Source organism: Bombus huntii, chromosome 16 (assembly GCF_024542735.1).
Source record: "Bombus huntii isolate Logan2020A chromosome 16, iyBomHunt1.1, whole genome shotgun sequence".
NCBI lineage: Eukaryota > Metazoa > Arthropoda > Insecta > Hymenoptera > Apidae > Bombus > Bombus huntii.
This window is the reverse complement of record NC_066253.1, coordinates 1,372,490-1,394,676: the sequence shown is the minus strand read 5'-3', so window position 1 is coordinate 1,394,676 and position 22,187 is coordinate 1,372,490. Positions and strand designations below refer to the sequence as shown.

At 37.9% G+C, this 22,187-nt stretch overlaps 1 protein-coding gene across 5 annotated transcripts in view; it reads left to right on the top strand.

Annotated features, from left to right (window-relative positions):
* LOC126874826 (cAMP-specific 3',5'-cyclic phosphodiesterase-like) overlaps positions 1 to 22,187 on the top strand; it is a 175,011-nt gene that overhangs the window by 19,537 nt on the left and 133,287 nt on the right. For 4 of the 5 annotated variants that reach the window (XM_050637270.1, XM_050637272.1, XM_050637271.1 and 1 more), the window contains exon 2: positions 4,200 to 5,490. In XM_050637270.1, coding sequence (XP_050493227.1) covers positions 4,469 to 5,490 — 1,022 coding nt within the window. In that variant the 5' untranslated portion in view covers positions 4,200 to 4,468. Of the gene's footprint in view, positions 1 to 4,199; positions 5,491 to 19,884; positions 20,916 to 22,187 lie in introns of those variants that run through there. The other variant, XM_050637277.1, reaches the window with a different exon arrangement.

Here is a 22,187-nt window from a genome sequence, read left to right as displayed (position 1 = left end):
CGCGTGAAACAACGTGGGTGGATGGTTCCTCGCTCCTTAAAGCATTAAATTGGCAAAGGTCGAGTTGTAGAGCTCTTAAACAATCGAACGAAAGAATTCTGAGTGAATTCTGGCACGTTTTCCTGGTATCGGGAAATTTTTCACGATTGTTCAAAAATTATCCATTAATACTATCTTTATTTATAATCTCTACTTATAATCGATTTCTACCACGCTTCCTCCTTTCGACTGTCTTTTTAATTATGCAAATCTATCTGTTAGATCGTCAAACGATAATACGATTTTTTTTATTTATAATATCTCACGAGGTAACAAAATAATAAAAATTATTCTCCGAGATAGTGAGAATGATTATTCGAATATTTCACAAATTAGTATTCTGTCGCATTTCAACCGAGATACTCCGTTTATATAGAGCGATGATTGGACTGGATCCACGGAAAGGAAGAAACGTGCAGATTTCTATTTGAAAAGAGCTGTGCAATACAGCCATAATGTTTGTGAAAGGACTATAATCCTTAGAAAGATAATCCCTTTTCAACCATTCGTCTGTTTCCTTTAACATTTCCTAATTTCAATCTAATTCAAATATTTCTATTTTCAAGGATTTATCATTCTGTCGTCGCTTTATTCCTGCAACACGATAGTAACGTGATCGTTGACCCGGAAGGTCCTCCATTAATTATGTTTTGTCGGAAACATCCTGAGAGGCAACTGCGGCAATGTCTCAGGGAATATTCGCCTGAATGATATTCGAGAGTCGATATGAGTCACAGCGTATATTACGTGTATGAAAATATAATAGCAATCGAACAATCTCACGTTAATCGTCATGTTTTTTCATGTCACGTTTCGCAAAACAATTTGCTTTGTTTTAAAGCGATTCCCAGAGAATGGAGGAATTATCAATCCTCTCAATAATATTGAAATACACGCGAATATATAAAATCGTCGAGCACACTTGCGTCGATTATAAATATAATTGGCAATAAACGAAGTCCGAATGTAATTGAGATTCTTCGTCTGCATGAACTTTTCATCCCCTCGTTGCAACCTCGAATGAGCGTAGAAGATAATTAATTGGAGCGGAATGCGGAGATTGCTTACCGAGCAATGTTGGCAAAGGGAAAAAGATATCGGGAAAACGGCGGAACCAGGAGAAATTAGATCGTTTGTTGAGTTTACAACAAAGAACTATTCTGTAGATTCTGTTTCAGGAATTAAAAGCTTCTGATTTAATCCTTGACATTGAGGTTAGGATTGGGTATCGAGTGAAGTATCGTAGTTGAGTATTCTGGTAAGAACTGAGGCTTTCCTTTCAAAGCCTCGGGATGTTGCAGCTCGATTAACGCGAATTACGAGCGCGATAAAAATTGCAATATCTAACAAGGAAAATATATTTTGATTTATCGAATTGTTCGTTAAAAGAACGTTTGCACCGAAAGACTGATAGAAGCCATAGAGCATTTTTCAAAGAGCATTGCAAAAATGATACGAAAAGGGAAACGCAGTAACCTGATAATTCCCTATAAAAGATTCCCCTAACATACTAAATCACTGAATCACTTGGGGTTCGCGAACTCGCGCCAATGTTCATGCTACCGTAGTATCTATTAATAAGCATCATTCGATCCTCGAAACGACTCATCCTAAAGCTGTTGAAAATAAATTTAGGAACGTGCTCCAGGCGATCATCTCCCACAGTGGATGGGTCCAAGAATATATGAAACGGTGTCCCATAATATCGAACGCATTCCCCTGGCAATCGTCGCCTAAATTAAACGCCATTTGCGTGCCAAAGCGAGAAGCGTCCGAGCAGACATCTATTGTTCATATTGTTCGTGTTGGAGACCATCTGTGCAGACGTATCCCATTTTCAAAGGCAGTTGCGTGAATTAATCACGCGTCGCTAATTCGATCTGAACAATTTCTCTCTTAATTTCAGTGACGAGTTGTTTCGTCCTCTGGCTCTGATTTCATTTCGCCTACGGATGGAATTCGATATCAACTCGAGTTATAACGGCGAGTAGAAGAAACTCTGAAAATTGATACGCTACGAACTTTATTCATTTTTAACTATCAACTTTCTTTTATCCGTCATTTTATCTGTCATTTTGTTGGATATTATTACTGGAATTTTTTTAATGTTTATTTGCGTGCCGCTTTTGAAATTATCGACGTACCTAGTATTCGCAATGGGAATTGAGTTTTATAGTTGACGACTATATTGTAGTTTGAGATTCGTAGTCGATGACTATATTATATTTCGAAATGCATAGTCGATGACTGTACGGTTCATACGACGAGAAACTTAAAAATTCTTAATAGGTTTTGCGTCCGTGAATGCTTCGCATTAATTTTAAAGTGGTTAATTGAGACCTTGACAGGGTTGTCCCATTTTCAGCACGACGATTACCATTCTTGAGAAGAGCGGGGTAGGTTTTACGAGTGGGGTGGTTTTGACCTGTTTCGAAAATGAGGTAGCCTCTTTAACACACGCGTTCGCGAATTACGCGCTTGGACCAGTCTACGTGTTTCTTAGTTTTTGAGCTAAAGTTGGCGTTAAATTGACACCAAACGATAAAATCATTTGTATATCATCTCATCTCGTTCCGATAAACAATGTTCCACATACTTACAATTGTCCCACTGCTAATTGAAGTGTCGGGTGATTTCGAAAACTCGCTTCAATCAATTTCCATAACGATCGTTCGAGCCTTCAATGCCAGTCTCGTTCCAAATGAAACGTTGTGTTTGCAAACCAGCATGAAATTAACTTAATAATGTAACAATATTGAAACATGGAATTCGAAAACAACGACCCATTTCAACTTGAAAAACCGCAGCACGTAGTCTGTCTATAGATCTCGGTAATTAGCAATATCTGTAAGCAACAGTTTTTGTAAAATCCAGTTTCAAAAATTAAAACTATTTAATTCTCTACTGTTCTTTGAAACTCGAGATCGATAGCATAGTTCGCGAGTCTATCCAGAGGAAAAAAGCTTGAAACTGGATTTTCCGGGGATCGATTAACCTAATGCCACTTCAGTCAATTCGACTGATCGTTTAAAGTGAGATATTAGATTGTTGCCGTCGTAAAATTGTGGCAATCGCGTTAACGCGCTCGCTAGAATCGATGCTAACGACGATTGGATCAACCGGTGATGCGAGACGGATCGATCTTCCGTTTCCAGGCTCTCATCCATGCGACTTTTCATAGCTGCACGAAAGTGGAACGAAGGAGGAAGGAGGAAGGATGATGTTTCGTGGAAAATTGATCGCTAGTACAAAATAGTCAAAGGTAGAGAAACCTGATAGTGTTTGCTGCTATGTGTATGGTCCACTGATGCTTCAGTTTCAGAGGATTTTTGATCTGCGATAATTAAATTTTCGTAGATTTGATGATATTTGAGAATTAATCACTTCTTTCCATATTATCCTGATCTTATTCAAATTTAGGCTATTGGGTCGAAAATAAGCAATATTTTATTATTCGCCCATTCAGCTAAAAAATTAAAAAACTTTAATGACAGTCTTAGAAAAATCGAAATATACCTGCATTAAAAATTTAGCAAATTTGTCACGCGAAAATAAATTACTATCGATGTGTATAGCCATAATGCGTATCATGGTAAAATCTGTTGTACAATAATAGAACATAATCAACTTCATCAAGGTCTGCCTGATAACTTGAACTCGAAATATCGCTAGTAGTTAATGAACGATCTGAAATTAGATGAGAGAAACATGCTCATCCATAACGATTCGTACCTGGATATAGGCTCACGCGAAAGCATGCTAATCCTTGAGAGCCAAACGTTTCTGGGTTAATCTATCGGGTTATCTAGTCGATAGGAGAACTATGATAAACCTGTTTGGTTATAGTCGATCCAGATTCAAATAGTTCGCTAAATCTCTCGTCGCAACTATTCCAAATGTCAGTTTTCGTTCAAAATTAAATTCAATTAAATTAAGTTGCAACGATAAAATGGTAGAAACTATAATCTTCTATCTTAAATTAAATTCGATTGAATTTCAAATATAGAATGGCTGATACGTTCCAGTTGAAAATTGAATTTAATTAAATTTCTAATGCAAAATGATAGAAACCAAAAAATTCCAAGGTGACTAAAGGTACTCCAAAAGAAAAGACCCGAAAGCCCAATGACATTAAAAGACACAGGTCTTAACTCTTTCAGCTTCCCAGTTAAACATCGAACGAGACATCGTAAGAGACAGAAATAGGCTCGAGCCGTATCGTGGCTACCGTGATTCTCATTGTGATGATTCGGGAAACCCAACAGGGATCAAGATACGGTCACCCGTGACCCGAACCACGAGATTGTCAGCGCTGTTTCAGCCCAAACCCACTCAATCTGCCTATGCCATTTAAAATCCTCTCCAATCCTCTCCTATAAACCATTTCTACCTCCGCGTCAACCTGTGGGTTACCCAGAAACTCTAGAAAATGGATGATGACGACACAGATGAGAAACGAGAATCTCTAACCTTGGTCAACAAACTGTCTCACAAAGAATCAGAAAGCAAGCTCCTATTGTCTTCGAAATCTATATCGAAAAGCAGGTTCGAAGCAAGACAACAAAGGGACTCCACGGAAGATTCTGACACCATGGACGGTGCCTCCGATAATAAAGTGGAGAACATCTCAAAGGACGAGGACACCTCAGAGCCTCTAGTGACCGATGAAAAGGGTACCAGGATCTCGGACAGACATTGCCATTCCCTGGACGTTCCAGAGGAAGCAGAGTCTCTTCTGATGACTCGACAGCAGGCTATTACGAGGACCAGCCTAAGAGTGGGCGAGGGGGGGAGCAAAATATCCAGGTTTCCTGAGAACAGATCTGCCTGTCTGTTCCATCGAAGCCCTCAGTCTTCGTCGAGTCAGGAGGATTACGAACCCGAAGTGAAGAGTCTGTCCAAGATTCAGAAACAACAACAGCATCTTCTAACCACCGGCAGTGAGACTCAGATGACAGTTCGATCTATGGAGAGTCTTAGAACCTCGAGGAACTTTCTGAGCGCGGATGAGCGATACATAGAGGATTCTAAGAGCCTGGAGTCTCTGTCGCTGTCTTCAGAGTCTCACGTGACAAGTTCCAAGAGTCATTACAGGAGCTTCCTGACATCTTCTAGCAGCGATGTTAGGAGGATCATGACCGTTGAGTCAAAGAGTAGCGACGATCTTCATAGAGAGGAGAGTCTAAATGCCGAAGTTAGACGTGGTCTGTTTGCCAATACTGGGCTGGAGAGAAAAATCCCGCAGCATCTTAGTTTACCACCGCCTTCCAATGTGTTTTCTCTGACCAGTCCAGGTGGCAGTGACAGGAAGATTACCATTTTGAGTCCATACTCGCCGATTCAATCTATGGAATTCCAGTTTTCCGCGCAAACGCTGAAGAGTAGACGCAAGAAGGCGATCGTTTTGCCGAGGTTGGTGTTACCCAGAAGCGAATCCGACGTGTTCCTAGAGTGAGTAGTAAGATAATATGTAAATTGAGCGTTAACGAGTTGTTGTCAAGATGTGGGGTAATCAGAATGTGAAATTTGGGTTTATTGTTACATTTGATGTTATGGGTAAATGGTGTTTCGTTGCGTTTTTTGTATTTTAAGATTCGTGAAGGCTAACGCTTCTTATAATGTTTAATTATGTTGGCTGTTGTCTATTGGTTTCAGGAGGAAATTGAAAATTCTAAGTTTGATAGGAATCTTAAAAAATGTTGCCATATGAGATTATAAAAATTTGCGGAACTTTGGTATTTGAGATATTTGAATAACGAATATTTGAAGTGGAATTGCGAAAATTTAAAGGTAGAGTTTGAGATATAAATCTTATTAATTACCTAACCTAGTCAAACAAGATTCAGACGTCAATAGTAGTTTCCTAGATATTATGAAGCGTTGAGCCATCCTAAGTAAGCTTCGCATGTTCAACCCATCCAGGCGAAGGAAGCAAGTCAGACTTTACCTACCTAGTGAAGAGATAAACAAATGAGTCTTGGGCTTCTAGCCACGTAAGCTTTCCAAGCTCTAATCTAACGTTACCACTAATTAACATTGAGTAAGAGTTCATTATGGAGGAAAGTTTACACATGACCCTTTTAGTGTTACTCTCTCACTTCTCTGGTCAAGGACTGCATCCTTTGCATAGAGAAACAACTCGATGTTTCGAATCAATTCGAACCTAGAATAAAGCTAATTTTGTTGCGCGTAAATAGAACCGAAGAAACGCTGTGCAATGATTAAATTTGAGCTTCAGTTGGATTCAGCGTTTTCTTCATTCATTTCTGATTTCATTCGTGTCTTTAACAATTTTAGGATAGTATGATTTCAAATATATTGCAATTTAGATCAGTCTATGAAAATATACAGGTTTTAAACCACACATATCACTTTCGTATTTTCTGAATAAACATTGTAATGGAATATTATCATCATATGTATTCTTCTATTTTTTACAGAAAAGTAATCCGTCATAAAGATAATATAGTGTACTGACTATATGTCAGTAATTACATGTAACTATAATGTGACTATCAAACATAATAACTGCAAGACTATAATCAAATGACTATAAAATGTAGTATAGAGTATAGCAACAAAAACAAGGAATCTAAAAAACATCATTTTAATGGATTTGCCACGATTCTAATTTTAGAATAGAATTAAAAATAATGGAAGCTTAGGTAGAGTTTCTGTTGTACTAGAAACATTCACGATGACATTGTGAGATCGTGGTGATTAGGTGGAATATTTGTTCGTGACACGACATCGTGGCCGACCATTTCCACTGATCGCACGTTTTCGAGTCGAGCAATTTCGAAGATTGGGTATGTTAACAGATTGATTTGATTCGACGTAGCTACACGAATCCCCGTTTTGCTGGCCCAGTTTCCGCTTTCAATAAGAGCATTCGCCTATTTTTAGAGAGATTCGATTATTTATATATGATAATAATAGGAGTCGACTATAATATTCCTTTATAATCTTTACTTCCTTGCATCTGATATGAATTCGAATTTAATTTAAAACTTAATTTTATCCATTTATTACCCATAGAAATACATCTTTATTGCTGTCTGTATGGAAATTTTAATATTTATCGGAATAAAAAGTTAATTTGACCGAATGAAACTTCGAAATGCGTAAAATACAGGATTTAATGAGAAACAAAATGAATCTTCATTTGCAAAGGTCATGTTGTTTGTTCGAAAAACAATTCCTTCCGTTATTGTTAAACGACTCGGTTGGCGAACGAGAGGAAAAAGCACAGAATAATATTAATTATTCATTTTGACTTGGACGAATTGGAGTACGCAATAATTGCCCGCTGATTATAATATAAAGCATTTCCATTAATTATTTACAGCCGGTGGAAATATTGATTATGCGGTTATTTGTTTCATTAATCATGAGAACACGCAGATTCATCAACGAAACGGCATACATAGTTAAAAGAAACGTGCGATTAGTAGAATCACGTTAATTACACGGAATCTGTTATAAACGCCAAATAATATGCAGCAAATTAATAGAAATTAACGAAATTTCGTAAAATTGTGTCAATTTGAATAATGAGAATGGATTTTGATATTTCCATTGGTATATGGTCGGTAATTTGTATAAATTTCATTTCATTACATACAGCTTTCATCCACCCAGAATTTCGACAATACGAAGGAGATTGTCCGAAACTAACCAAATTTCATCTCAACTTGAACAGTAAAATAAATACAAGAGAAATTTAAAATCTCCTCTGAAACTTATTCGACATATTATATTTTCAGAAATTTCATTTTAGTATCAATCGACTTTAATCTCATTACGTAGTACGTAGGAAATAAATGAAAATTAATAGAACTTCGTGTCAATTTTAATTACAAATATTACAAATAAAATATTTTTAATTACAAATTAAAAATAAATCTAAATCTCAATCCGATTCCTCAGACTCATTAAAATCTCAAATTCTTTTCCGTCTCATATTACAGATACGCAAAAGTCAACGAAAACTTTTTTGACACTATCGAAAGTGTGAAAATCTTGCCTTCAAAATGCTTTTTGAATCATGTCGATACGACGCTCCGTTCTTCAGATATCGTCGTTTAAAGACAAGTCTAATTTTTCATACTAACTGTATGCGTCTCGCTCCAACACACTTGGACCTTTCGTTCGCACTCACGCACCGACCCGTTCCGTTATAGTCAGGCGTGCGCTGGTCAGTGCCAGTCGTTGAGTCAGCGGGTTTATTGCTAGTAGCAACTTACGCGTTTCCGGGAAAATCTGCGTTGCGCCGACATAGTCACGCCATACTAAACGTCGTAGGAATTTAAAGGCCAGTATCTCGGAAACGAATTGAGATATCGACATGAAACAAAGCACGTTCCCAAGGGCAAGCTTCAGGCTACTCGCTGAATGTAATTGTCCAAGTCATACTTGCCCCCTTCTAGATTTTTTTTCAAGTCAAAATTGATTAACGTGCTACCTGAACGTATATTAGGAGCGCTTCAATTAGGGAATAATTAAAGTTCATTAATGTTCATCAAAAATATATAAAGTATTCAAAGTAGGGTATTTATTGTAACGTTTGATAAACGAAACAAATTTTTATGTAAATTCCATTTCTTTAGCTATATTCATAAAAATATCCGTGTAATAAAATAAAAATCCTATTGATTAGACTTTGTATGAATATAGAGTGTATTGAGAACGTTAGGATAAATTTGAAGGTTTTTAATGACCGAAATAGGCATTTGTGATTTCTTAAACATTCGAAAGTGAAAAATTTCAGAAATCCGATAATTTTGAAGTTAGAGAATAGGAATTTGAAACTTGATGACCTTTCATGGTCCACGTTTCGAATTCTCATGTGTTACTGGTACATCTATCGGCGAATGTTCGACCTGAATTTAACAGAGAATAATATATCATTCTGCAGTAGGATTGGGGATGGACAGCTATCAGAAAGGTGCGATGGGGATTCCGTTAGAGGTATCTGTGTATCGAATTCGCGACCAATCGATTGCCGTGGCGTTCTGTTTGTTTCTGGAACGAGCTTTCGTCGCACAGATACCCATGGAATTAATTTCCAACGGTAATCGCGTTATAGCGGGTCAACAGGCGATCGTTAATTATCCTGCCCCAATGCAACTTCAATTTCGAGTGAAGCCAGCCATAGTTCCAACATCAATTATTTACGTTATTCCTAGCTTTCGAATTTTAGTTTGAAATTTTAGTAAATTTTCGAGTCTTTTTCAAGTACCTCGAGCTATTCGAAGCTCGCAAATTTTAATTTTTGACTTTTTATCATTCGGGGCTTTGAAGTTCCAAACCTGAATATTCTTCGATTTTCCAAAGTATTCGGGACTTTTTAAAATTATCATTCGAGGACTCGAAATTCACGCAACAGGAATTTGATATGAATTTTCTAAATTGTAGTGTTACTATGGCAAAACCGATCGAATGCCTGACCAATATCGATTCATATTACTGTCATTGGAATCTTCTGCATGTTTCTGCAGCAGGATCATAGAATCGCAAAGGAAGTAACGTTCAATAACATTATAGATTTTTATAGAAATATGTCTGAACATATTGAGTTGTTCTATCATTAAATTCATCCCTAAATGTCATTAAATTCTGTATTATAATTCTGTCGAAGGGGGTTGCTTTACCTACTTCTTGAACGACCCACTTATGCTTATGACTAAATTGCATATTTATGCATTTACGACAACTGTAAATATGGAAACATGTAGAAGAATGTCGACAAATGCAAAAGCAAATGAGGCATCAAGAGCAAAATGAATCTACTTGTCGCATTTACAAACAAAACATACTTTGAAATATTAAAATGTTTCTGTTTGTGAAAAGCACACTTTTATTTATTGAAATTCTGCATCAATGCCTGTGAACACGTGATCTTGTATAAATACTAATTTCATTTGGAATCTAATTAATACATGAGAAAAGCTACACTTTCCAGTTTCTATATTTGCACGCGACTCTTTTGAAAACACTTTACTTCGCTTGGTAAACAACTGATTCACAGTTGCTTATATTGAGTTGACAATTAAGCGATTGCGGATTTTGTCATTGGGTGGTATCGACAAAATCACTTGGTTGCCAACCCAATATTTTGAGAAACAATTCGATGTTGTTTCGAGCGTGCAAAGTTGATTACACTTACGTTTGAGATAGGTTCACGGAAATGAAAAGAGGAGGATGTGGTGTTCAGCTTGCAGACGTCTGTAAGGCGCGATCGATTCGAAGTGTGCACGAACGATAATTGTTTTCGATGTGTCACGTGTCATCTCGTGTCACGCTGACAGCTTTTCGACATTGCGATTCTAATTTGAAGAAAACGATCATCGATTTCCTGTCATACTTCGAGGATAAAACATAGAAGAGAAGTTCTGTGTGTATGTAAAGAGGGAATGGAAATTTTTTTTAAGAAAATTTGTTTCAACTGAGAAAAACGAGAAAATTCGTATCCCCGGAAAATCAGAAATTTGATAATTTGTATGTACGCCTGAAAATTTAGAAATTACAAATTTCAGAACCTTAAAAATGTGGAAGTTTCGATAATTAAAATGAAATTTTACGCTTTGAAAATTTCAAAGCTTGAAAATTTGAGCACATTGCAAAACGTATTTTACAAATGGATATTCATCCGGCTACTTGAATTACTATGTTTGGTTAATCGGCTCGGATGGTAATTGTTTGTGACGTCGGGCACAGTGTTGATCGCACATTTCTGCTTCAATGTGTCGGGCATATATACGTCGTGTTTCAACAGTTTCTGCTTGATTTGAGGTTTCCAGAGTGTACAGTAGCAGAAACAGTGATCACGAATGCGTGTCAGTCAACATTTCATTCTCCACATGACATTTCTCTATCACAATTTTTCACTTATTCAATTTTGTACACTATTGAAACTTTGGAAATTTTATTAGAAATCTGAACTCTACGTATTTGTTAATTTTTTGAAAGTGGCATTATAAGCATTTATGTAGTCAGCTGAAGCATGCGCGTGGTGCCTTCAGTGAAATTCAACCATCAGTCCCCTCAATCTTTTACGCCCAAATACACAGTTTCTATTCGGGCGAGCAAATCCTCCTCTTGTTTCCGTTTCAGTTGCACGACGATGGTAATTCGTCGCGCAAACATATTTCGAACCAACACGTGTACATCATAGTACAAGATATAACCGGTTGTTCCGCCGGTAACTCAATTAGATCGCGTTGTTTGTAAAGTCTGGATGGTTATGTCAGGAACCAATTCTAGAAATATAAATAGAATATTCTTCTTCTTTTTGGTTCCGCGAGCTTTGATTTGGAAATTAGCAGAATCTTTCAAAAGTGAAAGTATAGAAATTAGAGATTTATTATTAAATAACATCTACATCTTTGATTTATTCTATGTATATTTTATTTCCGTTCCTTGGAATTTTGAGTCTGAAATTGGCAGCATTTTTAGGAATTGTTTTATTCTTCTAAAAAATTTCATTTAAACATATGTACTTATAAAAGCCTAAAAACTTATAAATTTCTTTAAAAATTGATTAAAACATTTATCAGACCAGTTCATAACACGTCTAATAACTTTCTCGTGGCGCCAGCGTCGAAGAATATTCGCACTAACAAATCCAAGTACTCTTTAGATAATATTCTATCTTGTGTAGATAACACAGAATACAAGAATCTGATTTACCGACGTAAAATTTCACTAGATCGGAGTTTCTCGCTGGAGAATGTAGTGGCAGCACCGAAAGTCCAACAGGAAATCGATAAGTAGATCTGGATGAATCTCCCTTGCTCTTTTAGTGGTAAAGTAGTTCCATTTAGGTTTACTACTAGTTACAAAGTTTCCTCGTTTCAGTGGAAGTATATATCTTCGTTACTGTGTAGTCGTAAACTGAAGATATACAAGATAGAGTATATATTACGATGGTTGTGTCTCAGATTCATAGTTTAATAAAAGTAGTTGATATTGCTCCTTACAATTATTTATTCTTTTAGAAAATTTTGTAATTTTTAATTGTTTCAATATTTTATTACGAAAATTTAAATGAAGATAACATCGTTACTTTTGTATGAATGCAAGATTTTCTGAAATTACGTATGATTTAGTTAGAATTAAAATTCCCTACATTCCTAAGAAAATATTTGTTCAAACGTTCCATTCTTTCTATTCCATATTCTAACAAATTTCACGAAATCAAAGCTCCTCCTTGATTCGTCGTATTAGGAAAATAAAATTCCCTAGAACTTGTTTAATCTTTGGAATTCAAACGATTTTTTCCAAATTGTCGATAAATCTTCTCTGGAATCGGTCGTATGAAAACAAAATTTCCTAAAATCTGCCTACACGATAGAAAGACGAACAATTTTCTTGATAATTCGAATCACTCGACAAGTTGTAAGATACCAATAAATTATTATTAATCGACGTATAAGATTTCGTAATACACGAAATTCGATCTCCGCTATCGGTTTTCATAACTAGGAGGGAAAATGGTATCGATTTTCTTGGACCAATTCCGGAGTTCATCTTCACCAGATCCCATTACACGATTGCTCGAGCTTGTCGTATTACATAGTGCAGCTCGAAATGGCTCTCCCACTCCAGGTGAAGTTTCAGGGACATCACGGCCGCTTTCACGAGTGTCCAAGATGTTTTTCTCGAGGTTAAAAGCTCGGTTCGAGTATCTGCCCTCGCCTCGAAGACGGCGAGAGCTGAAAAATATAGATTCGATCAGGTCCCCAGGGCGAGATTTAACGTAATGGAAGTAACTCGAGTTAAATTGTCGACTCGATAGCTTTCTACTCGTCCTATGGTTTCCCACGATACACGCTTGATTTACGTTCGTGTGCATTCCGTGACGTTCCTAGGGAATTTTATTCTTAGAAACGTAAACGCATTTAAGTCAAACTTGATCAGATTGTTGGATATCTTCCTTGAATTTTTCTACGGTGTATAGTATGGAAGTCGTTGTATCAAAATTCAGTAAATTCATTCAACTATTGAAATTTATGTCGCGATTAGGTATATAAGGCTTCCTTTTTAATTATAAGTTATACTACGATAGATTTAATTGTAAATAAATTTACCTAAGGAATTTAACCCATGAAAAAATCTGTCGAATTTCGGGGATATTAAATTCGCAGAATTACGAGAAGGAATATTTTAATAAAACATAGAAGATTCATATTCATGACATCTTTAGGAATGAGAAATGGATATGGATTTGTGGAATCAGCCTGTAAAATTAATCATAAAGTTAATTATAACGACAATAATTTATCGAATAAATTCATAACTCTGTGATGGTGGAAAAGAGGACGACGAGTGGCCAGAACCTGTAACGTAATAATTCACGAAACGTCTATTGGAAATCGTTGGCAGGAGCCTATAATTCACCTAAAATATCTTGAGAAGTCACTTGGTCTCTAAATTCCTAAGCGATGCACTTACATCAACTCATATTCCATATTTTACGTCATAAAATACCAATTGCTCGTTACGTGTCGCTTTCTCTGCATAACTCGAGAAATTAGCGCAATGGAGGCGGAATGTTGGAAGAAAAAATGGTCTTAATGGCGGTTGGATACATCAGATGGCGTCAGAGTATTGTTAACCTTTAGCTTTTCCCGCGTAACACGGCCAGCATGATTTCTTCCGTGATACTAATAGGTGGCGTGCGTAGAGTCAATATTGCAACTGAAATCGTTGACGTAGGTAACCTACCACCTTCGCCTCGTTTTCTGTCCACGGTGTTTATAACCATGACACCGTGTTCGTTACGCGGGTCATGGTTTCCCACCTATCACGTGCAGCAGATCTAGTGATTTTTCTGTTCTTCCCAACGTAACGTCGTTTCTCGCGTGTCTGAATTAAAACACGTTTAATGATAGAGAACACGAGGGAAGATTTATCGTCTTGTGGGTTTTAGGAACCGTGCAGAGAAGATTAGATAGTTTTCCCGGTAATCGATAGATGGAGCGCGTTTACGGAAGGAGTTTAGTTTAGAGGTTATTACCGAGTTGAACGTTAATTGGGATAATTTTGTTAGGAATTTGAACGTTGAATAGTTGGACTTTGTTGTTTGAATAATTAATTAATTTAGCGTTTAGTGGTTGGTTATACGAATATATGGTTATCTGTTCTGGTTATGTTCTCCGTTTGCTATTTGATCGTTTAATATTCGATTTGGTAGCCACGGAATTCTTTAAATATTCGATTACTCGAGGGTTCGAGTATTTGGATATCGATTACTTGGACGTTTGGCTATTTAAGCGATCGAATATTTGAGAATTTTCTTATTTCAATTCTTTAGGTTTTTTAGGTATTTAATTTTTGGAAAATTTATCGTTCGATATGGAGAACAGATGGAACAGAATTTTCATTGCAAAGTTCTTCTATTATTTCGTTAGTCGAAGGACCACAGCATCCGCTCGGACGGTCACGGTACTGCCGCCGCATTCTCCCATCTTTCCATTGATTTTGAACACCGTGGGTGTGTCACTGAACACGTGGTTCCTCAGAGTACGCTAGAAAATGTTCAATCTATTTTGTTCAATGGAACCTAACTTTTGGTAATTTGTACGTCAGCTCGCAATTTACGACCGATTATTATTTTCATTAAAATTATTCTTTACCTAGCTGATTGTTCAAGTATTTGCGTATTATCGAGTAAAATCAATATTCTAGAAAATTACGCGAAACAAATTTTAAAGAAGCTTATTCGGTAAAGTGAAGCTAATTTTTTATCCTATTATACTATATAATGATGTTGCATAAGCGTTGAAGAGAAGACAAAGAAATTTGTTGTATAAATTGGAAGTTCCAAGAACACGTATAACAAATAACGAATAATAATCAATAGGAACGTACTATACGACAAAGAGCCGAGCTGTGAACCCAATAGAATTTTGCTAAACGTAACTTTAAGCAAGTCAAACGAAATAGGAACAAAACACGTGGAAGTTCTCGTGAAACGAGCAAGCTCGTTGAAACTTCCCCTTTCGAACATTGTATGCGCCTAACTTTCATTTACGCGCGTTTCTGCAATTCTCGGCGTTAACCATGTTGCACTAGTAACTCACTTGCATCGTAAGCGAGTGAGTGTTTCATGTTGTCGTCTTTTCATTCTTATCGAAGGATTTTTATTCATTTTTATTAAGACCTTTGACAAAAATAATTAGACTCCACGGACTTGGATCTCCTACAAAACCACTGCATCCCAAATTTTAGCCTCCATATGTTGGATTCAGAAAAACCACCCTATATCTCAGCTGATTTTTCAATTTTCTCTAAAGAGTTTGCAGTCTAAATTTACCAAAGATTCCAAAATTTATCTCTAATTAGTAAAAAAAGAAAAAAAAAACACCCTTCGTTTCAATAAACTTTTCGGCTTCCAAAAATCCAGCACTTCCATATTCGAGAAAATACGAAACTCTACTACAGAGATCGTACTTGCATGAAAATTTCAAGAAAACCTCCACTTTCTTTCTTCGATCTTCTCGTAATCCCGCCAAACCACTCTTTTTTACTCTCACCCTTTACGAAGCAAGCAACGAAACGCGGAGGGAAAATGAAGAAACAGAAAGCTTTCCGAAACCTTTTCCTCCCAGAAGGCAGCTGCAACGAATCGCTGAAAATCGATGCCCAAGCCACAAAAATCAACCCTCCTTTCGATAGATTTCAATCTACCGCAAAAGCTTCTACGTGCATCCAAATTTCAAGGGAACCTCCAGCTTCCCCTTTAATCTCCCCTTGCAAACACCGTTTTTAGTCTCATCCCTTACGAAGCAGCCTTCAAGGTAAAGCGGAAGCAAAGTCGAGAACCGGCAGGCTGTCCGACCTGAGGCTTTTCCTCCCACAAGTTACAGCTGTGCTGGAAATTGCAACAAATCGATAAAACTCTATTCTCAATTCACAAAAGCCAACCTTCCTTTCGATAGACTTCGATAGACCAGCGGAAGCCTCGTATGCGCGTAAATCCCAACGAAACCTCCAGCTTCCCCACTCTTTTTTATTCTCACCATTTACGAAGTAACCAAGGGAACGCGAAGACAAGATCGAGAAACCGCAGGTTTTAGATCCAGCAGACCCGGAGATCTACCCTTGGTCCATAAATATCAGTCTTTCATTTAAAAGACTCGAATTTCCTACCAAAGTCTCGTATATGCGTCCGAATGTCAGCGAAACTTTCCCCAATCCTTACGAGGCAACCTTGAAGGCAACGCGGAAGCAAACTCGAGATCCGAAAGACCTCGCGACCCGAGGCTCGGCCTCGCCAGGAGGCAGAGAACGTGCAGCTCTCCTCCCGGGCGTCTCAACGATCCCACCCCTTCCCTAATAACGGCGTGGTCGTTTTCGGCGGCTTGGAGGCGCTGCCATCGCCTTTTTCTCTCTCGCTCTGTTCAACGCGAATCTCCACCCTCTCCCCTCGCCAGCACATCATCCCCTTGGAAGTTTACATTTTCGCGGGCACGTTGCTGGTAGCCGCGTCTCTCCACCCTTGCGTGTCGCTTCTGCCCTCTCCATCCTGTTCACTGAAGTTTGGCCAGTCTCCACTGACGATCTTTCACCCTCCGTGTCGAACGATCGCGAATTCCTCGCCCCTGACCGTGTTTGACAGTCGTCTGTTCGTCCGTGGTTGGTAGTGTGGCTGGTGTTTAGGGGTGTCTGGACCACAGTGCGTCACGTGAGTCGCTTTTTTTCGACGCGTTCCAGGGCTGGAAGGGATGAAAAGTGTCCACGTGCTGACTCTCCTATGACAGTGACAGTGTAGATGTGGATTTCCAGGGATTTGAGATTGGAAATCGAAGGTGGACGTTCGTGCACGAGTTCGATGGAAGAGACTTTGCTGATAGATCGGATATATGGTGAATTTCAAGCGAACAATTGACCGTTTGAATTTGGTGGCGAGTTTGCTGGGTCGTGGCGATGATCGTGGCGATGATCGTGGCGCTGGGTCAACGAATCTTATGAGAAACTGCAGATGCAGATCGACGAACAATTTTGATCCCAACGACGAATGGAGTCTGTGGTGGACCTGAGACGAGGAATCGCCAGTTCGAATTTCATGGTGACACGAATCTCACAACTCGAGAGTTGATGAATAAGTTTCAAGAGATTCTTCGCGGATAATTGGAATCTCTGATGGATTTGAAACAAGCAACCGTTATTTTCAATGGACAATTTGCGCTTTGTGATGAGTTTAAAACGACTCGATGATGACTTCAATGCAAATTTCAATGCAAGGTCAATAAACCTCGTGGATAATTGAAGATTGAAATCGACGGACAAGTGTGAAGCAAAAGGCTCGAATGATAAATTAATCTACAACCAACTGTCCACTTCAGCTTGGTGATAAATCGAAAGGGGGATGATCGGAATCGAAGGAGGAAATTCTAACGATGAATCGCGTCTGCAAATTGTTATTTAAAATAGTTGGGTTTCGTCCGCGTTGCCATTTGCATTTCGGTTTTCATTCGAAGGCGAAGAAATGAAGATGGAACAAGGGTGGAAGCGTGTTGTAAGGGAGGGGGGCGGGTTTAGTTTCTAACGGTGGTTTTTCATAGCGGTGAGTTGAGAAGAGGCGAACTTTCGAAGGGAATCGAGTGCCAAGGGTGGAAGTGAAATATATTCGGATGGGGTGAAGATAAGACTCCGATGGGTTGATGTTAGGGTGGGTGACTTTGAATTTGAAATAGCCGATTGGTGTTTGGTTATGGGGGATTGAAAATTGAGATCGATCCTTGGCAGACTGATAAGGAAGTGAAACAGTGTTTGGTTATGGAGGATTGAATATTGAAGATGACGGTACAGATCCTGCTGATAAACTGAATTTCTGCTGGATTTATGGCGTGGAATGGTCAATTTCAGGCTTATGGTAAACTAGGAAAATCTCGACGGTGAATCCGTTAAGATGCTGGAAATGAAAGTTTTCGCGGATAAGTTTGAAAGCAGAGATTCCAATAAATCATGAAATCGATAAATCAAATCTATGATGAATGAACAATAAGAAGTTGAATTTTCTGCCGAATTTTGGAGAACCTCGTAGCAATTCAGATTCTAATTCTAAGTTAACGAACATTGGAAAAAAAGTTGAAATCTTGATAAATCTTCAAGAATAATTTGAACTTCTGGTGAATTTGAGACAATGAATTACCATCCAGGATGAGAAATTTGAAGACAGTTTTTCGAAACGCTTTGTCATTTAGAGCTTAATGCCAAATTAAAGCATGTTGTGAGAAATTAAACATTGAAATTTACAGGAAGAGATCGCAGTGACAAGTTTAGTCTCTGAATTAACGTTAAGATAGCAAATTGCCATTTGAGGGCTGAGATTTGAATTTGATGGTTAATTTAGAGGGGCTTGGTGATTTAGATTCTAATGTTAAGTTAATGAATCCTGAATGGGTCCAACGTGTCCAACGTAGAATTAATTTAGAGAGATTGAAATTTGAATGCAACACCTATTTCAATGGGTCTTTAATGCTAACAATCGTAGCAATTAGCGAGTTTTTAACGAATTCCAAACGGTGCCAATTAATCGAAGTAACGATACAAGATTTAATTTTGAGAATTAGAAATTTGAGAAGGATTTTTAGCGGGATACTTGTTTGCATGAATCTTCGATTTCACGTAAGTGGATTAAACCAATATGCAATACATTATTTAACGTGAGGAATTAATTGAAGCAACGAGTCTGCAGTTAACACTGGAATCTCAAGTGAAACTTGAGAGTAATTTTCAGCAGAATATTTTTTTAAGAAGGTTTAAGAAGGCCTCGAGTTTTATTATAGCGAATCTTCGTTGAATAATAATTAGGAGCAACGATTACTAGAGAAGAAAATATTTCTTAATATTGACAAAATATATCTGCATATAATTCTAAAGATGTAAGGAAAATTTCTGTAAGAAAATAGCAATTATCAACATTAAAAAGCAACAGAGACGTCAACTCCGTAGTCACTTGTCAAAATTCAAGAAGAATTCCATAAGAATCTAAATTTTCCAATCATCGACAAGATCAAAAAAATAGTAGTCGATGAAGCTGCTCGAAAGCTTTAAAAAAGGTTTTGAGCAAGTCCGGCAAAGCAAAATTCCATTGATCGATCATTGCCAAGTACCAATTAACGTCAACTATTAACAAGAACATCGACTCTGCAACCACTCGTCGAAATTCAAGAAGAATCCCATAAAAATCCCGGTTTTCCAATAGTCGACAAAATCACCAATAAACTCAACGAAGATTTGCCGGCAATTTGAAGAAAGCTGCGAGCAAATCCTCAAATAGTAATCTCCCCTAATACCAACTTTTCATCTTAATGCTAATTGACGACGTTAGTACTAATTAATCGAGGCAGCAGATCCTCAAATAATCCCATAGAAGCTACGTTGAAGGGAGAGTTCGAGCCGAACATCGACGCAGACAGGCTACCTTTTCGAGATCCATCTTGGTCACGGCACGAAAAGGATCAGCAGGACTCTGTGAATTGGAAGGATCTCGCGTGTAATCCGACAATCTTGCTGAAAGCTCGTGAGGTCGAGTGTACGTTGCTGGAAAATACAGTTTCCCTTTATCATTGCTTCTTATCCATTCGTTTCACCCGTCGACGCGTTTCCCGGTGTTGGAAAACCTCGAGAAAATTAACATCGGGATAATCGAAGCCGAAGAGGCCACGCTAATTAGCCACTTAATTCGTACTGTAATTTTGGGCGAGACGAAAACGGGACAATAGTGGCGTACCGATGATATATTTAAGAGATTGTTTCGAGAAGGAAAAAATAGCGGGAAATCGAGGGAATCTCGATTACCTGAAACTGAAATCTTTTAGTGGAATAGGAAATTATCGAGGATAAATGAACGATATATTGGAGAAGAAACTCGGACGTTGGTAAAATTGAATTAATATTCGACAGATTTTTTGATGGGATAACAGATAGCAACTGCTCCGGTAGAAATTTGAAAATTTGAAATATAAATGTAGAGAAATTTGATTAAAACCGAGGGATAAGGAAATATCGATCTTTTTTAACGGAGAAAGAAATCGCAAGTTTCTAAAAATTAATCAGAGAATTTTGCAAGAATGTTCAACGAAACGAGGAAAACTGATCTGAAAGAAACGATGGTTCCTTAGAAATGTAGCTAACTCTATCAACAAACAGAAAAGCAATTCAATCGTATTGTAACGAATATTAACGATAGTTAAGAAAACTGAAATTCTGCTAAGAACAACTTCCGCAAGATGTTATCGTACCAGAGTTACTTACTTTATCGTTGCACTTAGTTCAACTGGGACCCAACATGACCAAACGAATAACGACAACGATAAATCATCCGCATCGCTTCTGTCGAATTTTTAAATAACCTTCGTACACTGTTCCACCTTAGTCGTAACCAAATATTTCCTAAAAACACTCGCCAGGACCAAGAAACTTGTCAGCATAGATCAGACTTAGACCTAAAACCAATCAACCTCCAATTAATCGGAACAACGAATCTTCGAATCGATCATCGAACGAATGAAAAATCTTTGAACGTCTCGTCGATGAAGACATCGTTAAAGGATCGAGCACTCGGACTCGGACAAGAAGAGAACTGAGAAATTCTGGAGAATAGCGATTTAAGAGCATCTTTGAGAGCGTGCTTTTGGCCAAATTGTGAGAATGCATGGTCACCGGGCGTTGAAGAGGAGGAAGAACATTCGCGTTGAGAAATTGTTAAATGTTTGCTCGTTAGAACGTGACGTAGACTTCTGGAAGAGGTGAAGCCAAAAAGCTTGGCTACGGAGGATGGGTCAGGACTGGTGTGCACGTAGAAGGAAACGTTCCAGCAGCGGTTGCTGCCCCTGTGGGCCACGTGTTCATCCCTCAAGTAGGTTAGTGAGAGACAGACCTAGACTTTACCTGTCTATGAACGCGTTTGACGCTTCTGTCGACGGTCCAAGTGTGAAATTAGTAATATGTTTGATATTTTGGATAATCGTTCGAAGAAATGTTAGCCTTTGCAGAGATTTATCGGCATATTTGAGGTTACATCGATTGGCTGGGCACTTCTTAGGCATTTTGCATTGGGATTTTAGGATTCGTTTCTCGGATGAGAATGAAACTTGGGTTTTAGGTGTTGCGACACATGCTTTGCACGATCAAGTTCGAGGCTTGATAATTGTGTTTCAGGTGGATCAGGATTTGGCTGTAAAATTAAACAGAAGCAGTGGAATTTATTTCCTAAAATATACAACGGTGGATTTGACTTTTTAAGCGATTAGATCGATATAGATTAAAGCCGATTGAAACGAAGTGATACGACATAAATATTTCGAATGAATTATTTAATGGAAAGATAAAAGTGCCGGATTAATTATTCAGAAACTTCGTATGTGTGTGTGTGTGTGTTTTTTAAGATGGCCAGAACACCGTACCTCGTCTTTAAAACGACAGAATCAATTATTGTTTGAAATTGACTGTCGTCAATTTTTCAAGACCCTTCGAGATTCGAATTTATCTTTTGAAGTAGATGAGCGTTTGAAGCTTCCTTACGAAGGTCAAGCAGCTTTCATAGTCAATGATAACGCGTCGTGATAAATGGAAGGGAATTTCGAGGAATCTTTTTGTCTGTTCGTTAAGCTCAGGTATTTTATGAATATTCGCCGAGACAAATGGGTTCGTAGAAATCTATGGTCCATGAAACTTGGTGGAGCAACCAATGTTTCAAAAATATTCAAAGCGAAACGAATCCGAGGCATCTATCTAAGCTTTGATTTTCGTTTTTCCTGTTCCCGCGATGATTAATCGCTAACAGTTATCGTGTTGAACATTTTCACACGGTTAGAATCCGAAGCTAGTTGAATTATGAATTACAGTCAGTTCGTGACAGGTTGTTGCTTTTTTTTTGTAGAGAATGTCACGACAATTCCAACAAGAGATGCACGAAAGTGATAAACGAGTAAAGCTCAATCGGAAATGGTCTGAAAGTAGTAAAAAAAAATGAAGTTATTCAGTGGACAAATTGTTTCTGTTTCTCCTGTTAACACGTGTTTTTCTTTCAACTTTGAATCGACTTAGGCTTCCAATCTTTTCTCCTTTTTCTTTTCAGCGATGTTACGTGAATCGTATCTTGAATAAAATTCCTATAAAATCGACGAAACTGG